The following is an 18,511-nucleotide window of genomic DNA, read 5'->3' on the forward strand; positions in this document are numbered from 1 at the left end:
TGTCCCCCTTGCCCCTCCCTCCACAGCTGTGAAGCCCGGTTACCCAGACCACGTCCTCCCGAGTGGCCGTTGGCAGCCCGTGTGACCCATCATCTGACAGCTTCGTTCACGGGGTTTACTGTCGCTGTGGCCGGATGTCTGGCCGACCCGCCAGCTGGTTCCCACTGTGGCCCGGGAGCTGAGCGGCGACAACAGAGGTCGTCAGTGTTGATTCAGAGCAGTTCCGACCCTGATGGTGACCCTCTTCACCGCCGCCCTCACCTCCTTGTTGCGAAGGGTATAGATGATGGGGTTGAGGAAGGGGGTCAGAAAGGTGTACACCAAGGCGATACACTTATCTGTGCCCTCGGCTTGACTCCCGGGCAGCCCCACGTAGACAACAAAGGCAGAGCCAAAGAACAGGGCCACCACGGTCACGTGCGAGGCGCAGGTGGAGAAGGCCTTGGCCCGGCAGGCGGCCGAGGGCAGCTTCAGCACCGCCCTCAGGATACCCCCGTACAGTCCTAAAATCAGCACAAAGTTGCAGCCCGTGGCCACACCGATCACCGCCCCGTGCACTCGAGCGTGCCAGGCCGTGTCCACACACGCCAACCTCATCAGGGGGGCCAGGTCACAAAAGTAGTGGGCCACCTGCTTCCGGCAGAAGGGCAGGGCGGCCGTGAGGCCGGCTGGCACCAGGGCCGCCGAGAAGCCGGCCACCCAAGCGGCCCCCGCCAGCCCCAGCTGCGCCTTCCTGCTCATGAGCGCGGGGTAGTGCAGCGGGCGGCAGATGGCCAGGTGGCGGTCCAGAGCCATGACGGCCAGCAGGGAGCACTCCGTCATGCCCAGGGAGTGCACGGCGTACAGCTGGAGGAAGCAGCCGGCCGCCGGGATGGGGGGGCGCCCACGGAGCCAGGTGAGCAGCAGCGTGGGCACCGTGGCGCTGACGTACCAGACCTCCAGGAAGGAGAGCACGCCGAGGAAGAAGTACATGGGCGTGGACAGGCCCGCATCCGCCTGCACCAGCACAATGATGAACGAGTTCGAGGCCAGTGTGAGGACATACACGCCCAGGGTAGCCAGGAAGGCGAGTGGCCGCATGGGCCCGGGGGCCCCGAACCCCGTGAGAACGAAGGTCTGCGGCCACGTGCGGTTCAGCCGATCCATGAGCCCTCGGAGCCGCTCCAGGATCTCCTTCTCTTTGGAAAACTGTCCTCGTGCCAACGAAGTGTGGGCACCTGGTGGGAACGGAGTTTCTCTAGCCGATGCCCTCCCTTCGCCGCAGAGGAGCCGCCCTCCTGAAGGCAGAAGTGGTCCGTCCCCCGTTACCGGATCTGCTGTTGACAGAGCTGGACCTCGAGACCAAGGTCCCTGACCCCACTGCAACTTTTTTCTAATTTATTGTATTGGGTTCTGGAGAGTCAGGGACCTGGATTTTGTCCCTGTTCCACCGTCAGGAAATAGGACATATAGGAACGATCTTTCCTCTATCCTTCCTGTACCTTCCAATGATGCAAAGACCAGCCAAATTGGGCTGTGGAAAAGACAGAGGTCATCCCCCATATGTGACTGTCAGGGACTCTTCCTGGAAGCCCCGCTGGAGCTTATAGACCGTGCCTACAAGCGCCGGAGGAAGAGGTGGGGAATGACGGAAATGCAGACGCTCTGACAACAGTCCCTGGCATCTCCGTTGCACAGTGCCCGATGGGTGCTCGCTCCCTCAGCAGACACACCATGTCTTTTGAAAGATGATCCCCACCGGAGAAATGCACCGGGAATTCCCATGGAGGAAAACCCTGCGGTCAGAAGTCCAAGCAAGAAGTCCTGTGGTATAAAGAAGAGGCTTCTCTGAATCAGGGATCTGGCTTTGGCCCTGCTGCGTCATTGGCCTGCAATGCACCCTGAGCTAAGCCTCTTCTCTTCCCCCTCAACTTCTTCTCTAAAATAAATTTTTAAAAGAAGTTTTGAACAGATGTTTCCTAAGACTCTTACAACACAGAAAGGTCATGGTTCCCTAGAGTCACTGAAAATGTATTTGGGGTGAAGGTGGAGATAGGTGATCTACACTAAGGTCCCCAGAGTTCTCCTCCCACACCCTACACCCTAATGGGCCTCCTCCAGGAAGGGTCGACACCCTCCCCGGGTCCTCTGCTTCCCTACGCTCACCTGTGCCACCCACTCCGTGCCCATTACCTGACTGTTGGGATGACAGTGACACTCACAGCGACCTCCTCAGCATCCTTTCCACCCCCCAGACTCTCCCCTACTTATACCTCATGTTCCCGCACACGCTCGCCTCCCTTGGGCTCTGTGCTGGGTGCTCCCCGGGGTTGCTGAGTGTGACTAGGTCTCCCCCAGGGGTTCCTCTGAAGCAGGCAGTTGAGCACAGGGAAGCAAAGCACGTATGCTCTGTTGTTCAAGTGACTTTTCTCAACCCTGCAACCCTGATCCTTGGGCTCTGGAGTCCAGCCTCGGGGCTGTAGCCGCCTGTGGGTGACTACAAGCTTTTGCAAGTTCCACATAGCTTTCTCTGGAGAGAAACAGCCCATCTCACATAATCTTGTGCACACATGGACAGTAACAGAAGGGAGTGTTGTCTTTCTAAAACATTGCCAGTGTAAGATGTGTCAATCAGCTTCATTTCCTCCAAAGACAAGGACTGGATGACCCAAGAAGACCAAACCAAGTTTGCCCATGACTAGCTTTGCCATGGTTTGAGAAAGGTCAGCAGCCCTGATATACTTCTTTGGCCCCCTTCATGTCCATGATGACCACCATTGCCACCACTGATGGCCCATGTCCACTATCACCCATTCACTGATTCTCTCATCAGTGCATATCTGCTATGTGCCAAGTGCTATCAGACCACCAGCACCACCAGCACCAGCACCACCAGCACCACCACCAGCAGCACTACCAGCACCACCACCACCACCGCCATCACTGCTTATGCTACCACCACGATCACTAGCACACAGATATCCTGATCCAGCTCCCTGACATCCCTCTCAGTTTATGACCACTGGAATCATCTTCAGAAAGGCCCTGCAGTCAGCGTACGAACCCTGACCTCAACTGGGTACCATACATGTGCATGCACTGGATAGATATAAAGGCCATAAGAGTAATAGACTAAAAACATTAATCCATTGGAGAATAATAGATCTGCATCATCAGTAGGTGCAACCACAGTTTACCATTTAGGAATCAGAGACACAGGACAAGATGGTAGCAAAGCTGAGTTGGCCAGCAAGACATTAACGATGAAAGATTTGCACATAGACCACATAAACTTAGAACAAACCATCTCATCTCTTCAAGTCAATCTAGAAAATCTTCCTGAGAGAGCTAGAGTAGTTTAAAAGGTTTTGAGAATTTAACTTTAGAAAATAATGTAGCCAAGGGAATCAGGAGAATCTCTACTCGAGTAAAAGGTTCTCAGATGCTTGGGCAATTAGAGGTTCTCATTCAGTCGTTTCTAGCCTTCAGCCTATACTTGGCATCACCTGAACACCTGACCTCCCTCCAGGTTGGATATTTGCAACCATCATTTGACAAAATTGCTGCCTTCCCCACAGTCCCAAACACCAAAACACCCCCAATTTTCAGTCTCAGTTATGGATTTGTGAGATTCTGAGACAGATCTCCCCCTCGCTTTATAGTGCCCGATTGCATATCACCCGGCTCTGCAGTAAGAGTATATCATAATGACTGTGTGTTTGCCTGCAGAAAAGCAATCAACGGGACACACACATGTATTTATAAGAAGCTAATACACAAACCCAGATCAATGCAATAATTAGTGCTAAAGATTTGGCAGTATTTATGAATAAGGACTGGGGTGTTCAAGTTAAAAGTGGCAAGAAGAAAGAAAATAAAAATTGGAGCATTTTAAGTGTAGGCTTTGCTTGGCTGGGGAAGACATTTATTTATCTTCTTCACGTCACCCTCCACCACAGGGCGTGCTCACTAATATTTATTCTGTATTAGACACAGAGCAAGAGCAAGAGGTACCTTTCGATGCCTCCATCAAATACTTACAAGCAGCAAGAGAGAACAAGGTAGTGTTGAAAACAATTGTATACGTGATTTCTTTCATTTTTGTTCATCCAAATATTCTGTTTTATGGAGATAGTTACATACGATATTGTTCTTTAAAGGAAAAAAAAGTGATCCAAAGGATAGAAAAATTATTATCAAAAGCAGCTTAAATAGTATGAGGAGGGGGAAAAGCACAATGATTCTGTTACTCATTAATTAAATATATTTATTTTTAAAAATTTTCTACGCTATTAAGGAATGTATGAGATGTATAAAACATCATCTCTTTCTTCAAGATGCTTAATTTGGAGTGAGGGAGACAGACCCCAAAATAGGCATTTATAAAACAACAGAGACACTTAAGTGTATGAAGAAATATTCAACCTGACTCATAATAAGATTCACAGAAATTTAAATACATTGAGGTGCTTTCCTCACCTTCGGATTGACAAGGATCCAGTAGTCTAAAAACACCCTTTGTTGGCAAGACTGCGGGGAACCAGTCTCACGCATTGCTCGTGGGAGTAGAGAACAGCGTGATACATTTGGAGGAAAATCTAGCAAGACTTAGGTGGGCTACGCACTCGCTTGTGCACAGCAATCCCGCTTCCAGCCTCTGTCTCTCAGAGATCTCTGCTATCTGAACTGATGTGTGCCCCGAGTTCTTCCGTAATTCCATTTGTAACGGCAAGACTGGAAGCGACCCATGACCCTTCCCATAAGGGACTGGATAAACTAAACGCACAATGGAATACCGTGGAGCCAGTTATCAACAGGCCATTTCTACAGCGATGTGGAATATTCTGGAGATCTCCAGAGCACATATGAGAATACTCTACATTTACTTGTTTTTGCATAAAGAAACACTTTTGCAGGGTTGTAGGAAGCACTTGGGAAAGTTGTTTCCTTTCGTGGGGATGAGGGCTGGCAAGGACAGAAAGGGGCAGATGGACACGGGTTGGAGAAATGCTCTGCTGCATATGCAATTTAAAGTGTTTTTAAGAAATTTTTGATGATGTAGGTATATTATCTATCAAGAAAAATATTTTTTAAACCCATGTTAATATAGTGACGTGGTGCGATCCTACCCTGGTTTGCCCAAGCGAGTTTGGTCAATGCCTATTTCCCAAGGATAATTATTAGTAGTGCCCTGCTTCATTCTTAAAAATATCTGGGTTTGGGGATCCCTGGGTGGCTCAGCGGTTTAGCACCACCTTCGGCCCAGGGTGTGATCCTGGAGACCCAGGATCGAGACCTGCATCAGGCTCCCTGCATGGAGCCTGCTTCTCCCTCTGCCTGTGCCTGTGCCTCTCTCTCTCTCTCTTTCTCTCTCTCTCTCTCTCTCTCTCTCTGTCTCTCATGAATGAATAAATAAAATCTTAAAAAAATATGGGTTTATTTAATGGATAAACTGTTTAAGCATCTGGGTGATAGAATGTTAGCTTTAATACCACTGCAGAGTTTGTGGTCTGAATATGTGTGTCTTTGTACATATGCATACCATTCTCTAGCTTTTTCCGGGAAGACCATGTGGACATCAGGTTATCACTTCAGAAAGAGAGAAATAAGTCAAAATAAAGTATATATATATATCTATATATGTTAGTGTGTGTAGGTGAGTATATATATATATATAATACATAGATATATAGGATATGGCATACAGAAATAATCATATATACGTGTATATAAGTATGTAAATAGCACATACAGTCTATAGAAATAGGTACACATGTGTCCTATAGATAGAAATAGGTATACATAAACGGCATGTAGAAATAAATGTATTACTTATTTCTCTCCTCCGAGAGTAATAGCACTGATGTGAATGTAGAAGAAGGAAGGAACCAAAGAGCTGGCCCTGCGTCAAAGACCCAGTGAGTCACATGGATGCGTCGTTTCCAACTTCTTTCTGCATCACAGCAAAAGGGGACAAAGTGGCATTTGTAAAACGCAGTGAGGTGAGCAGAAAGGCTGCTTGCTGAGCAGAGCCGCTGCCCAGGGCACGGGGGTCCTGGGGCTGTGCACTGCTGCTCAAGGGGAGCCATGCAGGGAGGGGAGCCAGGGGCTGGCCTCCCGTGTGCACCTGGTGGGGCAGTCTGAACAGAGAGACCTCAAAAAGCCCGGGGGTAAGAGAGAGGGTGAGCCTGGAGCACTGCACTGAGGTGGAGGAGACAAATGACTGGGTGGGGGGAAGGGGACCTCGGCACGTCATCCTCACTCTGTCTTCAGGAAGTCCAATCATCCCTTCCTTCCTTCCTTTCTCACTCACCCGTCCATGGCCGGACATGCGGCTCCACAGCAGGGGTCATGGTGGGACACGTGCTGCCCTGACTTGTTGGTGTGCAGACGTCCCCACAGCAGCACCCAGGGCCCTTTGGTCACCGCACGGTGCTGAGCCATCGCTGGAGATGCTTTGGGCCTGCCCCCGGGACGGTGCCCCCAGGATGGTGTCCCATGGGTGCCCCCCAGGACGAGATGCTGAGAGAGCACAGTGCAGGAGAACGGAAGGATGGACAAGAGGCCCAAGACCCCAAAGCCGTGCATTAGGGCTGAGTGGCGATTTTGCAAGCGCACAGAGAAACACACATGAGGTTCCCGGGTGATTTTGGAAACCGAGACCCAGAGGAGAACACTTGATTTGGAGTCTTAGCAATTCCACTGACCCACACGTGACGGCAGCGGGAGGTCCGCAGCCACCCGGGCTCTAGGAGAGGAGTTCCCACCACAGAACCCTACACGGCAAATCTGAAGTGACCACCATCTCTTACGCCGTGTTTACCTGTCTACGTGCTTCCCGAATACAAAGTCATTTAACCCTCACAAGAACGACTTAGACACGATGCCACTGGGGGCCTCCTTTGCCAGATGCGGTGGAGAGCCTCGTCCAAGGTCACGGCGCAGGAAGGGGGTCGAGATGATGATTGATGGAGTCAGGGACCCGGGCTTCGGAGGCCCTTCTGTAGCCACTACCTGGCCCTGCTCCGGGACAGTAAGACGGCCCTACTGTTACGGAAGAGCCCTCGCCGTCAGGAACACTCCGCGTGAGGCCCCCGCGAGCGTGGCTTCCTTTAACCCTTAGAGAACGGTGTGGGGGGATCGTTCTGTATTTCTATTAAACGACGAGAAAAATGGATGTTTGGAGAGAGGTTATGTTGGGCCAACACCTCCCCCTCTCTGCTCTGGATATGTGGACCTTTCCTCCTGGGCCCACTTCGGGCCCTGCTTTCTTTAATTTTTTTAAATTTTATTTAAATTCAACTTGCCAACATATAGCATATCACCCAGTGCTCATCCCACCAAGTGCACCCCTCAGAGCCCGTCATCCAGTCACCCCAAACCCCTGCCCACCTCCCCTTCCACTACCCTTTGTTCATTTCCCAGACTTAGGAGTCTCTCATGTTCTGTCTCCCTCCCTGATATTTCCCACTCATTTTCTCTCCTTTCCCCTTTATTCCCTTTCCCTATTTCTTATATTCCCCGTATGAGTGAGACCATATAATAACTGTCCTTCTCTGATTGACTTATTCACTCAGCATCATACCCTCCAGGTCCATCCACCTTGAAGCAAATGGGGGGTATTTGTCGTTTCTAATGGCTGAGGAATATCCCACTGTATCCATAGACCACAGCTTCTCTATCTATTATCTGTCCATGGACACCGAGGCTCCTTCCACAGTGTGGCTATTGTGGACATGGCTGCTGTGAACATCGGGGTGCAGGTGTCCCGGCGTTTCACTGCATCCGTATCTTTGGGGTGAATCCCCAGCAATGCAATTGCTGGGTCGTAGGGCAGCTCTATTTGTACCCCTTTGGGGAACCTCCGCACAGTTTTCCAGAGTGGCCCCGCTTTCTCTGAGATGTGTTGCAGTCACAGAATCCAAGCTCTGGAAGCAGGAGGGAGTGTGCACAGCCCCACGCGGCAGCTCTGGCTGGGCAGAGCGAGTGAGGCCGCGGGAGTGGATCAGGACCTGGGCTTTGGTCTATGTCTCTTCACAGCAGCTCCAGGAATCTTTGGGATTTTTTTTTTTTTTTTTTTTTGGTCATTTGAACAGAAAAACAATTCTCTGAGGATGGTGACCTGTCTCTGCCATGTTCCAGTCCCATCTTTGTCATCATCGAGCTGTGTATCCTCAGCAGGAGACTGTGACCCCCCTGGCCCTCGGCTCATTGGTCTGAAAAGTAAAAACAAACTGAACTATATGATCTCGATGGAGGGACTTGCTGGAAGCCAGGGGAGAAAAGAGGGTGTAGAGAGTGGCCAGGGCTTCCAGTCCCTGCTTCTACTTTCTATTTGAGTCTGTTTTCTTTCTGTTTTTTTTTAAAGATTTTATTTATTTATTCATGATAGACATAGAGAGAGAGAGGCAGAGACACAGGCAGAGGGAGAAGCAGGCTCCATGCAGGGAGCCCGACGTGGGACTCGATCCCCGGTCCCCAGGATTGCTCCCTGGACCAAAGGCAGGCGCCAAACCACTGAGCCACCCAGGGATCCCCCCTTGAGTCTGTTTTCTACCTTGTACATACCTGCTTCAGGTGTTATGGTTCTAAAGCTATTTATTTGAAAATATGGGATCAGATGGTTTCCTGAGTTTCTTGACTGATCCTTCAAGAGAGTCTGCTTCCTGCTGGGCGAGGCTGCAGTTGCTGAACGGGTGAGGGAGGAAGAAGCATCCTGGTCCCCAGCTGCCCGCGCACCTGCAGCAGACACAGACCCGCGTGCACGCTCCGCAGGTGATAGGATGAGCGCCCTCCTCAGGACAAACAAGAGCCTGGCCTCGGGTGTCTGGATTGGGGTCCAGGGCCCAAGGGCTGGATGGTGGCCTGACTTATTTATAAACTCACTCCTGGCAGGGGAGCCCCGGGGAGCGGGAACGGGCAGGTCTGAGCTTCGACAGGCCGACGACTCTTTTCTGTGTCTAATGGAAACTGGGCGCACTGACACGCTGCAGGTGAGTCTCCTGGCAGGTGCAGAAGGTAGGACCAGGGCGATGATGGGCCCTAGCGCTTTCTGAACCCATCGCCCTGTTGTGTGTCCCACTTACATGCCTTCTTCTCCGGTGATTCCAGACTGGCCCTGATCAAGGAGCCCATCTGCTCACCTGCCTGTATTGGTCCCTAACCTAGAATGTCCTCCTCCCGACCTCACCTGGCCACCAACACTAGGTCCACCCGTTCCCTAGACTGGTCGTGGAACACTCTGAGCCTCAGTTTCCTTACGTATGAGCTCATACACCCACTTCCCTGGGCCTTCAAATAGCATCTCTGTCATTGCTACCGATGTGTTGGTGGTAGATGTATAAGCATTGAATAAAATTACTGATGGTTGGTCTTGAGCGGGCCGAAAGGTCAGTCAGCTTTGTTTTTTGTTTTGTTTTAAAGATTTTATTTATTTATTCATGAGAGACACCACAGAGAGAGAGGCAGAGGGAGAAGCAGGCTTCTTGCAGGGAGCCCAATGCGGGACTCGATCCCGGGACCCTGAGGTCACGCCCTGGGCCGGAGGCAGAGGCTCAACGGCCGAGCCACCCAGGAGCCCCCAGATCAGGCAACTTTGTCATTTCAACTGAGCTTCCTGAACAAGGGCTAACCCACCCTCCATCTGCGAGGTCTCCATTCTGGGGAGGCTCCCAGGGCCTCAGACCTCCCCCTCCTGGATGGGGGGTCAACAGGTGCCCTGTCTGACCTTGCTCAGTGCAGAGGCTCCTGAGATGGGGGGCAGGGGGCCCAGAGTTGTGCCCGCAGGTGGGGCCTGAGGGAATGCTCGGGGCCGGGGAGGGGCCGGACAGCACCTGAGGCCTAGAGGAGGCCAAGGGGAGGGCCTCGCTCAGCTACAAGGTGCTACCGTGGTGGGGGCTCTGCGGCACTGGGCCTGGAGACTCTGCTGCCCCCCAGCAGCAGGACGCTGAGCCCCAACCCTGAGCAGCTGTCTGGGCCGAGCCTTACTGTCCCTGGCTTCTCCGCTGGTCTCAGGCAGTGGCGCTGAATTCCGGGTCCCTAACCAAGCCAGCGGTCGCCTCTGCTGCCCTGGGCCAAGCAGGGGAGCCTCGGGGAGCCTCGGGCCCACGGGGGCACTGCTCCCACCCCGCAAAGCCTGTCCCAGCACCCAGATCCCTGGACGGCCAGACCCACCCGGCCAAGGAATCCCTGCACCAAGCTTTTCTCCCTGGCGAGCGAGCGAGCGAGTGAGTGGCTCAGGGGACAAGCAAGGCGCTAACAAGTTTGCTAATAAGAAGGCAAACAAGCTGCTTAATTGAGCTGCAGGCGGCCGAGGTGAGGCCCGGTGCTGCTCCCAGGGGCCTCCCAGAGGCCTCAGGAGGCACAGCCTCAATGGTGCTAATTAGCAACGTGTTTTTTTTTTTTTTTTTTCCAGAGGCCTTCTCCCGCTGAGTCGTGCAGCAGACACTTGGAGAGCCTCAGGCCTCTCCCTGCCGCCTTCATTTAATACTAATTGGGAACACGGGGCTGCAGAGCAGGATGTGGAAAGCAGCTGTAGCACAAGGCGCCTCTGAGAGTCCTCCACCCCCAGGCCTGGGTCGCACCAGGGTCCCCGGCCTGCCCGAGCCACGTGCAAGAGCCTGTCCCCTGTGCTCCCCTGTGCTCACGGGCAGCTCTATCCACCCGCGGGCCACGGCGACAGGCCTGAGCCTGCACTGACTCATGGCCCCAGACTCACTCACACCCTTTCCCCGGCCCCCTGTTTTGTAGCACATGAAATATGGAGATGGATTTTATCAATTACGTGGTTTCTTTGAACCCCAATTTTATGAGCCACATACACAATACATTTTTCATTCTGATGCCCAGGAAAACAGCATCAGGAATCAACAGTAGGTTGACTTATGCTTAAAAAAAAAATAAAAGTCTCTTAAGGGAAGGAAGTGAAAGAGAAAGAGGGATAGTCAAAGATGTGCCCCCGCCCCGCCAAGAGGGGTGCACGCCATCTGAGTCCAAACACAGGAAGGTATTGCCACATGATTTACTCTTTTAGATCAGTTTTTAAATTCTCATTTCCTTTTGTAAAAAAAAAAAAAAGTCACCATTTCCTTCTAGAAAAAAAATCCAGTGGTTCTGATCAGCTGCCTGTCAGCATCCCCCTGCTTGTTTGTGCATCCACCTACCCGTGCACACGCGGCTCCGTGCCTCCCGCTGGCAGGGGCCAGTAACCACATGGAAGCACACGCCGTCGGAAAAACCTGGAATTTGAATTCCACTCCCACAAGTTAGCAGTTATGGGGTGTAGTGCAGTTTAGCTAGACCCTTTTCCAGAATGTCACAAAGTTGAAATTAGTCAGCTGGGAGCCTTTTCAGATTGGCTTCTTCCACTTAATAACATGCAGTTGAGGTACCTCCATGTCTTTTCATGGCTTGACGGCTCATCTCCTTTCAGCACTGAGTAATGGGCTGAGTCTATGGATGATGTTGGTTTGGATTCAGGCAGCTTTCTTCCTTTCTGTAGACGGCCTCTGAACATTTGCCTACATTAGCTTTGGGGGAGCCTCATCCTTCTGGAAGATCAGGTGGTGGTTTGTCACAATAGTGTCTCCTGTGGGGTGCCTGGAAAGCTCCACGGTTGAGCCTCTGCCTTCAGTTCAGGGCATGACCCCGGGCCCTGGGATGGAGTCCCGCCTTGGGCTCCCTGCAGGGAGCCTGCTTCTCCCTCTGCCTTGTCTCTGCCTCTCATGAATAAATAAAAATCTTTAAAAAACCCAAAACAACCCAATACGGTCTCCTGACTTATGCCATTTGTTTGACGTCTCAGGTTTGACGCTACTCCAGAAATGCAACCACTGCGTCACAAAACAAAACAAAACAAAACAAAACAAAACAAAACAAAACAAACAAACAAAAAACCCTACAGCACAAAGGGTTTATCAGGCCCCCTAATCTTCAAGATGCTCAGTGCTCTTCCAGACTTTTCAAGGCTTCAATACTGTCATAATAGGAGTTCTCTACCCGTTCGTATTTACCCATGATTCTCGCAGAAAGCGTGCATGACCATGACTTTAATCACTGAGGCAATGCAGCCTAGTCAAAAGGCAGTAGGGCCAAACTCCTTTGATTTGTTCGAGTAAGGACTTGTATTCATAATGATCTTCTATCTCTGTGAAGCTTCAGGTTTGCCAATTATTAAAAATTGGGTGGGGGATTCCTCGGTGGCGCAGTGGTTTAGCGCCTGCCTTTGGCCCCAGGGCATGATCCTGGGGACCCAGGATCAAGTCCCACGTCGGGCTCCCTGGGTGGAGCCTGCTTCTCCCTCTGCCTGTGTCTCTGCCTCTCTCTCTGTGCTTCTCTCATAAATAAATAAATAAATAAATAAATAAATAAATAAATAAATAAATAAATAAATCTTTTAAAAAAGAAATTAAAAATTGGGTGCATGCTTAGGGACCATTTAAACCAAAGCAATGAAAAAAAAAAATACCAAAGCAATGTCATAGAAGGCCCACGCCCATCCCAGAAGATGCAGTCAAGTGCTCATAGAAAGAGAGGCCTCTCCCAACCTCTCCTGCCACTGCCGGTCCTTGAACAGGTGCACAGGGGGATGCAGCCAGGGGGCACCCCACGCCCGCGTGATATGCTAAGCCTCATTCAAGGGCCTATAGGTTTCTAATAACCCACATTAGAAAAAAAATTCCAAAGTTCAAACTCCCTTCAGCTACTGATGCTTGAAGTCAAAAGCAAAAAGCAAAGAGGGATTATGTAACTATTGTTTCTCCTTGTGCAAGATTACTATTTATAGACAGCAAACTTCAGTGTCTGGAGCTGCTGAAATAGAGACCAACAAGTCGGAGAGGTGGAGCCTCAAAACCGCCCCTGAATACGTGACCCCGTTGTCCTCAGATGTTGGCATGGTGTGAGATGAACGCCAGCAGCCAGGTCTTTAAGTGACTCTGCCCAGGGCCCTTTCTCCCTTGTGATATTTCAGAAAACATCATTTTCTCCACCCGTCATAAGATTATAATATCCTGAAGTAGACTTTACAGAGCTTTTCTGTCATTTTTTTTTTCATTCAGAGAAGGCAGTGCCCCTGCGTCTCTGAGGACCGCCACAGAGGACGTCTCCAGGGAGGTGCGATGTGTGAGACTTTCTCCAGGAGAGCCCCGGGCCCCCAGTGGGGAACCGCACAGTCACATAATTAATGGGACTGTCGGGGAACAGGGCTGTATCAACAGTACGCAGAAAAGTGAAAGCTGGTTCTGATCCTCCCTCCATCTAGGTGGAAAATAGACATCTTTCCTTCTACCACACTGAGGCCCGAACAAAGGGCAACATTTTTCGACAACTGCAAATCGAACATTAATTCCCAGAAGTCTGGCATCCATGGGCAATTAGGGGAAAGCTTCGTTTTTGTCCACGGGAGGATGAACAGGAAACTTGGTGGCAGCTGTTGGGCAAGACAGCAGTGGGAGAAAACCATCATGAGCTAATATTAAGCAAAAGATAAATGGGGACATGGACCTGTGTTATGCGTCTTAATACTAAGGCAATTATCCCAATTATGCACCAGGAAATCATGTCTCACTTCCACAAACACGGTTGCACCAAAATGTGGCTTCTTTACTTTTTCATGAGTCTGTTTAATTTTATTTTGAGTTTCATTCTATGACAAGGACGAGAGGCACTACCTCCACCCTTTTTGGGATGGCTGCTCCTTTACTCTGAGACAACATACATTGATGCCAAAGGGTGAGGAAAAATCTCAAATACATCTAGCTTTGGGATATATGTTGACGATGTATGGCCTGGTACACGATGAATATCTTTTAATTATTTCATGTGTGCTTGAGAAGAGTCCATAAATGTGGGATTCAGCAGCCTGTAAGTTAGATAAAGGTTCTTAAGCTTGTTAATTGTGTTGGCCAAATCTGAATCTAAATCTTAACTATTTTGTACTTTGTCCTTCCAGGAATGGAGAGATGGTAAAGTCTCCAACTCTGATGGTGATTTTGTCAATTTCTGTCATCGTCTTGATTTCAACCATATATTTTCATATATAGTTTGCCTATCTATACAAGTATTTATATACTATGTGTGTATATGAAAATAAAGAAAACAAATTTACTGTACGCTGCCCTACTGAGTCATGTAAAGTGATAACAAATTATATACATATCTATTTTATTATTATTATCTATTTATTATTTATTATTTATTATTATTATCTATTAATATCTATTTATGTACATAAGTACATAATTTAACTTCTATTTTCTTGGGGGTTGAATATTTTGTCATCACGTGGTGAAACTCCGTCTGTACTGACAATTTCTTTTTTTTTTTTTTTTTTTTTTTTTTTGTACTGACAATTTCTTTCTAGAACTTTATGATAAGCTACACTGTTAAACTGGCTTTCTTCAAGTTAAGGTTTGAATAATATAACTTTCCAAGTTTTTGTTAAGTGACTTAATGCCTTATGTGCATCTTCTCAAGGTTGTATAGCTGGATTTATTTTTAATCCAAATTGAAGACACTTATCTCTGAGCTGGTGAGTTTGGTCCATTTATATACACATTTTATGAGTATGTTTTAATTAGATTCTGACATCTTAGTTCATTTCAGTCTGCTTTCTTTTTCTCCCTTCTTGCCAAATTTCTTTAACATTTTTTTATCTATCTTCTCCTTAAAGACAAAGGCCGTAGCAAACTCTCCTACCTCTGGCTCCTACTGTCCAGTTACCATGTGGATGTACTTCTCTTTGGTTTCTTCTCTTTGGTTCTGGCTTATTTGTAAGGCTGCAGATGAAGGTGTTCATTCTCTTTTACTTCCTTCCTTGTTGGCCCCCAACGCTTCTTGGCCTTATTCTTTCCTGTTGAATAGTTTTTGCTGAAGGGTTGTTGAGCCTTTGTGTTGCCCCACCTCTGAAGCTTTGAATCTGAGATTAATTTTAATTGGGGAAAAACATGTAAAATGTACCCTCTTCACCAGTGTTAAGTAGACTGTTCAGTAGTGTTGTGTGCGTTTACACGGTTGTGTGACCCTGCTGCAGACCTCTTTTCATCTTGCAAAACTGAAACTCTGTCCCCGATGAACAAGTTCCCCATCCTCCTTCCCCCAGCTTCTAGAAAACACCAGAAACACTGCTTTCTGTCTCAGTGATTTGAAGACTCTTGATGCCTCATACAAGTACAATCATGTAGTCAGTCTTTGGTCTTTTTGTGACCATCTTCCATCACTTAGCATAGTGCCCTCAAAGTTTATCCATGTTGATCAGATGACAAAATTTCCTTTATTTTTCTTTTTGCTATAAATGATCACATTTATTTATGTACTTATTTTAATTCAGGTATAGTTAATGTACATTAGTTTCAGATGTGCAATAAAAAACAGACTCAAATACAAAGAACAAACTGGTGGTTGCCAGAGGGGCGATGGGAAGGGAACGGGTGAAATAGGGGGTGGGGATTAAGAATGTGCTTTGTGATGAGAATTTCCTTCCTTTTTAAGGTGGAATAATACTCCATTGTATTATATAACACATTTTATTTATCCACTCACCCATTAATGGACACTTGTATTGCTTTCATGTTCCAGTGGTTGTGAATGCTGCTGTAACAAACATGGGTGTGTAGATGTTTCTTTCAGTTTCTGCTTTTGCTTCTTTGTGCCTATATGCCTAGAAATAAAATTCCTGGATCATAATAATTCTTTTTTTAAAATTTTTTGAGGGTTCATATTGTTTGCATAACCATTGCACTATTTTACATTTCCAGCCACTGCACAAGCTTTGTGACTTCTCTCCATCCTGACTGATTCTTGCTATTTTCTCTCTGGTAGCAGCCATCCTAGTGAATGTGCTATGGTATCTCACTGTGCTTTATTTCAATTTCCATAATGATAATTCTGTAATGAGCATTGATTATTATTGAGCATTTTCTCCTATGCTTATTGTTCATTTGTATAGTACTAAAATAAGTCTACTCAAGTTCTTTGCTCATTGTAATATCAGATTGTTTTTCACTGAGTTATAGGAGCTTTCATATATTCTAGACATTAATCCCTTAGCAGATATACAATTTGAAAACATTTTCTGTCATTCCAAAGGAAAAGGTTTCCTTTTCTCTCTGTTGATTGTGTAAGTTTGATGCACAGAAGGTTTTCATTTTGATGTGGACAGAGTTATGTGTTTTTCTTTTGTTAACTGTGCATTGGGTGTCACATTGAAGAAACCATTGCCAACTCCAAGGTCAGAAGCCTTTCCCTGATGTTTTCTGACAGTTTTATCATTTTAGCTCTTATGTTTAGATTTAATTTATTTGAGTTAACTTCTGTATATGGCATAAGTCCAATTTCATTCATTTGCATATTAATATCCTGACTGCCCAACACTATTTTTGACAAAAATAAAAATAAAAAGGAAACAGATTCACGAATGCTGAGAACAACTGAGGGTTGCTGGAGGGGGATGAGTGAAACAGGTGAAGAGGATTAACTGGCACAAACTTCCAAGTATAAAGTAAATAAGTCTACTCAGCACTAGGAATATAGCCAATAATACTGTAATAATTGTGTGTGGTGACAGTCGGTAACTACATGAGTGGTGAGCACTGCATAATGTATACAATTGTTGAATTACTATGTTGCACACCTGAAACTAAGAAAACATTGCACGCCAATGATCCTTCAATTTAAAAAGTATGACTTAAAAAAATCATTTGACCTTACCATAGGTGGTAAGGGTTTATTTCTGTGCTCTGGTTTTCCATCTGGTTTTCCATTTCCATTCCATGTCTGTCTTTATGCCAGTCCTGCACTGTTTTTTTTTTTTAATTTTTTATTTATTTATGATAGTCACACACACACACAGAGAGAGAGAGAGAGAGAGAGAGGCAGAGACACAGGCAGAGGGAGAAGCAGGCTCCATGCACCGGAAGCCCGTCGTGGGATTCGATCCCGGGTCTCCAGGATCGTGCCCTGGGCCAAAGGCAGGCGCCAAACCGCTGCGCCACCCAGGGATCCCAGTCCTGCACTGTTTTGATTGAAATTAGAAATGTGAGACCTCCAAATCTGCTCTTCCTTTTCAAGATTGTTTGGACTATTTGGAAGCTTTGGATATTTCATATGAATTTTAGCATGATTTTTTTCTGTATCTGAAAAGAAATGCCATTGGGATTCTGATAAGGATTGCACTGAACCTATAGATCACTATGGGTACCACTGATACTTTAACGTAATAGGTCTTCCAGTCCATGAATACAGGATGACTTCCCATGTGTCTGTGTCTTCTTTTATTCCTTTTAATCATGTTTTGTAGTTTTCAATGTACAAGTCTTTCACCTTGGTTAAGTTTTTTCCTAAGTATTTCATATTTTTGAAGCCATTATAAATGAAATTGCTTCTTAATTTCCTTTCTGGACTGTATTTTGTTAGTGTATAAAAGTGAAACTGATTTTTGTGTGTTGATTTCTTTTCATCCACAACTTGGCTGAATTAATTAGTCTAATGGTGCAGTCTTTAGAGTTTTCTGCATATAAGTTCATATTATTTTGAGTTGATTTTTGTGCATGGTATGAGGTAGGGGGTTCAATGTCATTTTTTGTATGTAGCTATCCAGTCTCCCCAACACCATTTGTTGAAGAGATTGTGATTTATTTGTTGTGTATCTTTGGCACCTTTGTCAAAGACAGTTGCCTATACATTCATGGGTTTATTTCGGGGCTTTCTATTCTGTTCCATCAGTCTATATGTTTGTCTTTATACCAGTTGAAGTAAAGAACCATCCCTCTGAATCAATTAACTGCTTTTAATAGTGATATTGCTAAGGTTGAGAATTCCATTTCAATAAGAGATTCAGTAGAATTGGCCCAGCATGTAGACATTTTTTTTTTAATTTCTAAAATTTATTTCAATTCAACTATACTTAACATACAGTGTTATATTAGTTTCAGGTGTACAATATAATGATTCAACAATTCTTTACATTACTCAGAGCTCATCATGATAAGTGTACTTTTACTATCCTCTGCCTTCTCACTCATCCCCCCACCTGCCTCCTCTTCTGGAACCCATCAGTTTGTTCTCTGTATTTAGGAGTCTGTTTTGTTTGCTTGTTGGTCTCTTTTTTGTTGTTTGTTTTTATATCTGAGCTGTAAGTTAGGTTGCTTTTTAAATAAAAATTCCATCTTCTATTCTTCTGTTTCCTAGGAATACTACAGTTTGCATATAACATCCAAAAAGTAAACATTTTATAAAGTTTACTTATTTTATTTTTCTGTATTTTCTAAGAATATTACATTTTCCACCTCACACATTTATAACACAAACAAATAAAACTTCCTTTTTCAAAGGGCATTGTCCACCGAAGTGGCAGATATGGTCCCTTTAATCCAGGAGTGAGTCGGGTCAGGTGGCGGATTTGTGCACAGGGAGCCACGCAGGGTGGGGCGTCCTGGACCTCACCAACATGGGGGTCTGAATCCTGACTGTGGCTTCCAGAGGACAAGGCCTCACTGGGGTCCGCCTCAGGTTAGGCAGGTTGGTCCCACGGCCG

At 47.0% G+C, this 18,511-nt stretch overlaps 1 protein-coding gene across 2 annotated transcripts in view; it reads right to left on the bottom strand.

The window, feature by feature from the left end:
• Positions 1-18,511, bottom strand: part of LOC140626865 (olfactory receptor 6N2-like) — a 25,627-nt gene continuing 7,116 nt past the window's right edge. Inside the window, exons 2-3 of one of the 2 annotated variants that reach the window (XR_012025862.1) lie at positions 14,677-15,637; positions 9,367-13,408 (exon numbers count right to left, since the gene is read on the bottom strand). Coding sequence is in view for 1 of the 2 variants with exons in the window: in XM_072814622.1 (XP_072670723.1) it covers positions 202-1,146 (945 nt within the window). In the remaining variant the exon portion in view is untranslated. Of the gene's footprint in view, positions 1,804-9,366; positions 13,409-14,676; positions 15,638-18,511 lie in introns of those variants that run through there. The other variant, XM_072814622.1, reaches the window with a different exon arrangement.

The sequence above is a fragment of the Canis lupus genome, chromosome 38 (assembly GCF_048164855.1).
Source record: "Canis lupus baileyi chromosome 38, mCanLup2.hap1, whole genome shotgun sequence".
Classification (NCBI taxonomy): Eukaryota; Metazoa; Chordata; class Mammalia; order Carnivora; family Canidae; genus Canis; species Canis lupus.